Here is an 8,729-nt window from a genome sequence, read left to right on the forward strand (position 1 = left end):
CGGGGTGCCGCGAGGGCGCGGGGTGCCGCGGGGATGTGGGATGCCATGGGGATGCGGGAGGGGATGGGAATGCGGGATGTGGGGAGGATCTGGGATGCGATGGGGATGTGGGATGCCATGGGGATGTGGGAGGGGACGGGAATGAGGGATGTGGGGATGATCTGGGATGCCATGGGGATGCGGGAGGGGATGGGAATGCGGGATGTGGGGAGGATCTGGGATGCCATGGGGATGTGGGATGCCATGGGGATGCGGGATGCGATGGGGATGCAGGAGGGGATGCGGGATGAGATGGGGATGTGGGATGCGATGGGGACGCAGGATGTGATGAGGATCTGGGATGCAATGGGGATGTGGGATGCGATCGGGATGTGCGATGTGGTAAGGATGTGGGATTGCAATCGGGATGCAGGATGGGATGCAGGATGAGATGGGGATGTCGGATGGGATGGGGATGTGGGATTGTGACTGGGATGCAGGAGGGGATGGGAATGTGGGATGGGATGGGGATGTGGGATGCCATGGGAAAGCGGGATGTGATGAGGATCTGGGATGCGATGGGGATGTGGGATGCCATGGGGATGTGGGAGGGGATGGGAATGCGGGATGTGGGGAGGATCTGGGATGCGATGGGGATGTGGAATGCCATGGGGATGCGGGATGCGATGGGGATGCAGGAGGGGATGTGGATGAGATGGGGATGTGGGATGCGATCGGGATGTGCGATGTGGTAAGGATGTGGGATTGCAATCGGGATGCAGGATGGGATGGCGGGATGAGATGGGGATGTCGGATGGGATGGGGATGTGGGATTGTGACTGGGATGCAGGAGGGGATGGGAATGTGGGATGGGATGGGGATGTGCAATGTGATGGGGATCCAGGATGTGATGGGGATCTGGGATGCGATGGGGATGCAGGATGCAATGGGGATCTGGGATGCAATGGGGATCTGTGATGCAATGGGGATCTGGGATGTGATGGGGATGTGGGATTGATGGGGATGCGGGAAGCAATGGAGACGCAGGATGCCATTGGAAGCGGGATGCAATAAGGATATGGGATGCAATGAGGGTGCGGGATGCAACGAAGGTGTGGGATGCAATGGGGATGTGGGAAACAACGCAGATGCGGGATATGACCGGGATGCGGGCTGCCGCGGGGATACGTGATGCCACGGGGATGCAGGCTGCGCCGGGGCCGCGGGCTGCAACGAGGCTGCAAGACGTTCCGAGCGCAGGGGGCCGGCACGCAGCGACGCCGCCCGGCTGCACCCCAGCCCCGGCACCCACGGCGCCGGCCCCCTCGCCCACCGCTTACCTTCCCGGCGGCATCTCGCCCTCCTCCTTGCGCCAGCGAGCCGCGGCCGGGGGTCCCCCACTGCCTCGCAGGGAAACTCCGCCGTCCCCTCCACCAGCACCGCCTGGTTGAGGGGCCTCTTGCCGAACGCCGGGCGCTCTGCGGGGGCGGCCGTCAGCCCCGTCGCCGCGGCACCCGGTCCCCCTCCCCAGCGTCCCCAAAACGACGTCCCCGGCCCCACGCACCGAAGACCACCAGCTCGGCCGGCTCGCTGTCCCTCTCGCCCACCACGTTGGTGGCCACGCAGATGTAGACGCCGGCGTCGCTCTTGCGGGTGCTGGCCAGCATCAGCTTCCCACCGCGGATCTGCGGACGGCCCAGCTCAGCCGGGGGGGCTCAGACCCCCCAACCCTGGGGGTACCTTTTGGGGGGACCCCCCCCTCAATCCCTCACCGTCAGGCCGCTCGTCCTTGTCGCTGAGCCGGGCGCCGTTCTTCTTCCAGGAGACGCTGGGTTCGGGGTGGCCGCGGGGGGGGACGCACTCCAGGACGGCCGGTTCGCCCGCCGCCACCGCCACGTCCCCGGGGGGCTGCCGGAAATCGTCCCGCAGCACTGGGGGGGCCACGGCGTCAGCCCTGCCTCCGTACCCCAGCCCTGCGCCCCGCTTCCCGCAGCCCACCCCCCGGCCGCAGCTGGGGCGCGGGGCTCCCCAGGGACGGCATTTCCATTTATTTGAAGTTATTTGAATTTATTTTAAGTTATTTCAATTTATTTTCATTTATTTTCACTTAGTTAAATTTATTTTCACTTATTTTCACTTATGATTTTCACTTATTTTCACTTATTTAAATTTATTTTCACTTATTTTCACTTATTTTCACTTATTTAAATTTATTTTCACTTATTTTCACTTATTCTAATTTATTTATAATTATTCTAATTAATTTTCAAATATTTTCAGTTATTTTCAATTATTTTCATTTCTTTTCAATTATTTTCATGTTTTCACTTCTTTTCACTTCTTTTAATTCCTTTTCACCTCTTGTAATTTCTTTTCATTTCTTTCCATTTCTTTTTATTTGTTTTCATTTCTTTTTATTCGTTTTCATTTCTTTTCGTCTATTTTCATTTCTTGTAACGTGTTCATTTATTTTTGGCTTCTTCTCATTTGTTCGAACTGATTTTCACTTCTTTTCATTTATTTTCCCTTGTTTTCCATTATTTTAACTTGTTTTCAGTTCTCCTTTTCATTTTGTTTTACTCCTTTTCATCTCTTTTCACTTACTTTCATTTATTTTCACCGATTTTCATTTATTTTCACTTCTTTTCATTTAATTTCCCTGATTTTCACTTCTTCCCCATTATTCTAACTTCTTTTCTTTTCCTCTCCTCATTTCTTTTTACTCCTTTTCATCTGTTTTTAATTATTTTCATTTCTTTTCACTTGTTTTTACTTATTTTCATCTGTTTTCACTTCTTTTCCCTGTTTTTCATTTCTTTTCCATTATTTTAACTTATTTTCCTTTATTTTTCACTTATTTTCACTTCTTTTCATTTCTTTTCCCTTATTTTCATTTCTTTTCCCTTATTTTCACTTCTTTTCATTTCTTCTTTTCATTTCTTTTTGCTCCTTTTCATCTATCTTTACTTATTTTCATTTTTCACTTGCTTTCCCTTATTGTCACTTATTTTCATTTCTTTTCCCTTATTTTCACTCCTTTGCCCTTATTTTCAATTATTTTAACTTATTTTCCTTTCTTCTTTTCATTTCTTTTTCCTCCTTCATCTATTTTTACTTATTTTCGTTTTTCACTTACTTTCCCTTATTGTCACTTATTTTCACTTATTATCATTTCTTTTCCCTTATTTTCACTTCTTTTCCCTTATTTTCACTTCTTTTCCCTTATTTTCAATTATTTTAATTTCTTTTTGTTTCTTCTTTTCACTTCTTTTTACTACTTCTATTTTCACTTATTTTCATTTTTCGCTTCCTTTCCCTTATTTTCATTTACCTTCCCCTGTTTTCATTTCTTTTCCCTCCTCCTCGCTCCTTTCCCTTCTTTTCCTCTCTTTTCACCTCTTCCCGCTCAGCAGCCCCAGGCCGGGGGGGTTCACGCCCGCGGCCACCGCACCGGGCTGGGCCCCGCGGTGACACCAGCCCCCCAAATCCCCCCAATCCCCCCCAAATCCCCCACCCCCCCCAGGGGACCCCCCCGGGCACCCACCGGCCACCTCCAGGGAAGCGTTCCGGCTGGTGGCCTCCCCCAGGTAATTCCTGGCCACGCAGACGTAGACGCCCTCGTCGGGCTTCCCCCGCCGGCCGTGGAGGATGCGGAGGAAGAAGAGGGACCCCCCGGGCAGGAGGGTGCGGTGGGAGCGGGGGTCCTCGCGGTCCGTCTCCACCCGCTCCCCGTCTTTGTACCACTCCACCGCCGGCGCCGGGCGGCCTTCGGCTTTGCAGCTCAAGGTGGCCGGCTCCCCCTTGGAGACCAGGAGATCCGCGGGGTGCTCCACGATTCGGGGGGCCGTGTCCTCCAGCGCAGGCTGGGACCCTGCGGACAAAAGAGGGGGGGTGTCCCCACTACCCCCCCACCACCAACGGAGGCGGGGGGGGGGTGGTTGGGGGAGCTGAGCGCTTTCCTGGTGCCATCACCTGCTTTGCTCGGCGAGCAGGAGGGGAGATGAGGTGTGGCCAGGTCTCAGCCCAATGTATATCCCCCCCCCCCCCCCCCGAGGTGAGATGAAGTGTGGCCAGGCCTCAGCCCACCGTGGCCCCTCCCCGAGGTGAGATGAGGTGTGGCCAGGCCTCAGCCCACAGTGTCCCCTCCCCAAAGGTGAAAGGACCAGGAGGTGAGATGAAGTGTGGCCAGGTCTCAGCCCAGTGTATATTCCCCCCTCCCCGAGGTGAGATGAAGTGTGGCCAGGCCTCAGCCCACCGTGGCCCCTCCCCAGAGGTGAGATGAGGTGTGGCCAGGCCTCAGCCCACTGTGTCCCCTCCCCAAAGGTGAAAGGACAAGGAGGTGAGATGAAATGTGGCCAGGTCTCAGCCCAGTGTATATCCCCCCCTGCCAAGAGGTGAGATGAGGTGTGGCCAGGTCTCAGCCCAGTATATGTCCCCCCAGGGTGAGATGAAGTGTGGCCAGGTCTCAGCCCACTGTGTCCCCTCCCCAAAGGTGAAAGGACAAGGAGGTGAGATGAAATGTGGCCAGGTCTCAGCCCAGTGTATATCCCCCCCTGCCAAGAGGTGAGATGAGGTGTGGCCAGGTCTCAGCTCAATGTATATTCCCCCCACCCCGAGGTGAGATGAAGTGTGGCCAGGTCTCAGCCCAGTGTGTCCCCTCCCCAAAGGTGAGATGACCAGGAGGTGGGATGAAGTGTGGCCAGGTCTCAGGCCAATGTATATTCCCTCCCCCAGAGGTGAGATGAAGTGAGGCCAGGTCTCAGCCCAATGTACAGTGTCCCCCTGCAGAGGTGAGATGAGGTGTGGCCAGGTCTCAGTCCAGTGTGTGTGTGTCCCCCAAGGTGAGATGAGGTGTGGCCAGGTCTCAGCCCAGTCTACACCCACACACCCAGGAGGTGAGGTGACCAGGAGATGAGATGAAGTGCGCCCAGGTCTCAGCCCAATGTATATTCCCTCCCCCAGAGGTGAGATGAAATGTGGCCAGGTCTCAGCCCAGCATACCCCCACACACCCAGGAGATGAGATGAGGTGTGGCCAGGTCTCAGCCCAATGTATTCCCCCGCCCCAAACCAGGGTGGGCGCTGGTGGGGTGGGAGCAGGACCGGGAGGGTGTCAGACCTCGGACACACCGGGGGACGAGGACAGGGGGACAAAGCAGCCTCGCTCCCAGTACCACCCCATTTCCACCCAGTTTCCAGCTGGGCATCCCTGGGGAAATGGGGTTGGGGCTAAATTGCCCCAAAAAGGGGATGGGTTTCCATCAGCTGCAAGGGATGATTTTTGGTAGCGGAGCTGGTAACTCCAGGTTGCGGAAAATGCTTAATTTTAAGTTAAAATTTTAAAAAAACCCATATATTGGGTGTGTGGGGCTGTTCCGGGAAGATCCCCGCCGTTAGGGCATGGGAATGAACGGCTGCTCGTTAACGCTGGGATAATTAATGCTCATTAATGCGGGGGGCTGAGTGCGGCTGGCAGGGGCCCCCCTTGTCCCCAGTGCCACCCCCAGCTGGCACTGCAGTTCAGGCTGCGGTCAGCGACCGTCAAGCCCACGCACACGCAAATGCATGCCCGGACACGTGTGTGTGTGCGTGCACATACATGCCCAAGCACGAATGCACGTGCAGCCACACACAGGCGTGCATTTGCACACGTGCATGCCCTTATTTACTTATTTACGTGCAGATGCGTGCATGCGTGCGTGCATTCGTGCAGGAGCGTGTGGGCATGCACTCGCACACGCGTGCAGGTGCATGCACGCATGCGCTTACGCAGATGCATGCGCACGCGTGCATTCACGCAGGGGTATGCATGCGCTTTTACACACACACGTGCGTGCGTGCACACGTGCAGCTACACACATGCACACACATGTATTCACGCAGGGGCACAAATGCGTGCACAGACATGCATTTGCACGTGCGTTTGCACACACGCACAGGCGGTGCGCATCCGTGCACATCCACGCACGCGTGCCGGTGGGGCACGCAAGCCTGCGTGTACCCCCATCCCTGCGGATCTGCGCACGCACACGCATGCACGCGGCGGCACACGTTTATGTGCATGCCCACCGCACGCATGTCCCTGCATTTGCACACGTGCCCGCGCGCTCCTGCCCCAGCTCCCAAGCATCGCGGGGGGGGGGGGCTGCGATTTGGGGCACCCTGGGCGGGCGGGAGGGGTTGCCATGGGGACGGGATGCGGCTGCCATGGGGACGGGGAGGGATGCTGCGGGGGACCGGGTACCTCGTGGGGCGGCGGCGGGGGTGGGGTGGGCGCAGCAGGGCCGAGGGGGCCGCAGCTGGGCCCGGTGGCTAATTGGGACAAGCGGGGGGGTCAGGCCAGGCCCCCTCCTGCGCCCGGCCAGCTGTGCCAGGGCGGGGGGTCCCGCGGGGGTTTGGGGGACACCCCCCCCCCTTTGATCAGCCACCCAGAGCCAAACGGGGGGAGTCCAGGCTGAAAAAAAGCGGAAAAGCTCAAAAAGGGCTTAAAATCCAGGCGGATACCCCTCAACTCACCCCCCCCCAGTACCTGCAGCCGGCCCAGGCTGTCCCCCTCTGCCCCCTGCTCCGTCCCGGCTTGGGGACATGGGGCTGGTTCGGGGACACGGGGTTGGTTTGGGGACATGGAGTGGGGTTGGTTTGGGGACACGGGGCTGGTTTGGGGACATGGGGTCGGTTTGGGGACACAGGGCTGGTCTGGGGACACGGGGCTGGTCTGGGGACATGGAGATGGTTCAGGGGACATGGGGCTGGTTTGGGGACACAGGGGTGATTTGGGGACATGGGGTCGTTATGGGGACATGGAGATGGTTCAGGGACATGGGGCTGGTTTGGAGACATTGGGCTGGTTTGGGGACACTGGGGCTGGTTTGGGGACATGGGGCTGGTTCAGGGACATGGGGGTGTTTTGGGGACACAGGGCTGGGTTGGGGACATGGAGCTTGGGGACATGGAGATGGTTTGGGGACATGGGGCTGGTTTGGGGACATAGGGATGGTTCAGGGACATGGGGCTGTTTTGGGGACACGGGGCTGGTTCGGGGACATGGGGTCACAGGGCTGGTTTGGGGACATGGAGATGGTTCAGGGACACGGGGCTGGTTTGGGGACATGGGGTCGGTTTGGGGACACAGGGCTGGTTTGTGGACACAGGGTCAGTTTGGGGACACAGGGCTGGTTTGGGGACATTGGGCTGGTTTGGGGACATGGGGTCGGTTTGGGGACACAGGGCTGGTCTGGGGACATGGGGTCTCTCCCAGCTCAGGGTCTGGGGGTTGGTGGGGGACATGGGGACAGTTTAGGGACACTTGGGGACACTGGGGACTGGGGTCCCTCCTGGCTCAGGGTCACAGAGATGGTTCGGGGACACTGGGGCTGGTCTGGGGACATGGGGTCTCTCCCAGCTCAGAGTCAGGGGGTCGGTGTGAGGACACAGGGACAGTTTGGGGACACAGGGCTTGTCCTGCTTCAGAGTCTGGGGATTGGCATGGGGACATGGGGGGCAGTTTGGGGACTCCGGGTTGCTCCCGGTTCAGGGACATGGGGTTGGTGTAGGGACACAGGGACAGTTTGGGGATGTGGGGTTGCTCCCTGTTTGGGGTCTGGGGGTTGGTCTGGGGACACGGGGACAATCTGGGGACACCGGGTCAGTCCCAGTTCATAGTCTGGGGGTTGGTGTAGGGACACGGGGCCAGATTGGGAATGGGGGGGTCACTCCCGGTTCAGGATCTGGGGACACGGGGATGGTTTGGGGACACCGAGTGGGTCCTGGTTTGGAGTCTAGGGGCCGGTATGGGGACACAGGGTCGCTCCCGATTTGGGGAAGCAGGGCTGGTCCCGGTTTGGAGTCACGGGGACAGTCTGAGGACACGGCACTGCTCCCGCTTCATGGTCTGGGGCTTGGTCCGGGGACATGGAGCCGGTCCCGGAGTGGGGACACAGGGCTGATGTGGGGACACCGGCTCGCTCCTAGATTGGGGACACGGGGCAAGGTCCCAGTGCGGGGACACGGGGCCGGTTTGGGGGTGCGGGGTTGGTGCCGGGGGGGGTCCTGGCTGAGGCTGTGGGGGGCTGCGGGTTATTGGCAGCATCACCGCTGGTCCAGGACTGGGGACAGGGGGACACGGGGACATGGGGACATAGGGACAGGGGGACACGGGGACAGGGGGACATGGGGACAGGGGGACACGGGGACATAGGGACAGGGGGACACGGGGACGGGGGGACATGGGGACAGGGGGACACGGGGACATAGGGACATGGGGACACGGGGACATGGGGACACGGGGACATGGGGACAGGGGGACATGGGGACAGGGGGACACGGGGACAGGGGGACGGGGGACAGGGGGACAGGGGCCACGTACCGTTGCCGGGGCCGAGGCCGGGGAGGTGCATGGCGGGCTCGGTGCGGTTGATGCCGAGCAGGAGCTGCGAGGAGGAGTTGGAGCCCTCGGCCCCCAGCGAGTCGGCGAACAGGTTCATCTGCAGCAGCGTCTTCAGCAGGTACCGCAGCATCCCGGCCCGGCCCGGCTGGGCTGGGATCGGCTCGGCTCGGCTGGGATCGGCTCGGCTCGGCTCAAGCCCAGCTCGGCTCGGCTCTGCTGGGTTCGGCTGGGCTCAGCTCAGCTCGGCTCGGCTCAAGCCCAGCTCTGCTCAGCTCGGCTCTGCTGGAATCGGCTCGGCTCGGCTCTGCTGAGCTCGGCGCTGCACAACCCGGCTGGGCTCAGCGCCGTCTGCCCCAGCTCGGCTC

At 58.9% G+C, this 8,729-nt stretch overlaps 1 protein-coding gene across 1 annotated transcript; it reads right to left on the reverse strand.

Annotated features, from left to right (window-relative positions):
* Positions 1-1,315: 1,315 nt before the first annotated feature.
* LOC142595399 (roundabout homolog 3-like) lies at positions 1,316-8,494 on the reverse strand. Its single transcript, XM_075723394.1, is given in 6 exon segments — positions 1,316-1,362; positions 1,365-1,457; positions 1,544-1,673; positions 1,762-1,910; positions 3,524-3,850; positions 8,344-8,494. Coding segments are annotated over 6 exon segments (897 nt in total).
* Positions 8,495-8,729: the final 235 nt, after the last annotated feature.

This window comes from Pelecanus crispus, chromosome 19, assembly GCF_030463565.1.
Source record: "Pelecanus crispus isolate bPelCri1 chromosome 19, bPelCri1.pri, whole genome shotgun sequence".
NCBI classification, from domain to species: Eukaryota; Metazoa; Chordata; class Aves; order Pelecaniformes; family Pelecanidae; genus Pelecanus; species Pelecanus crispus.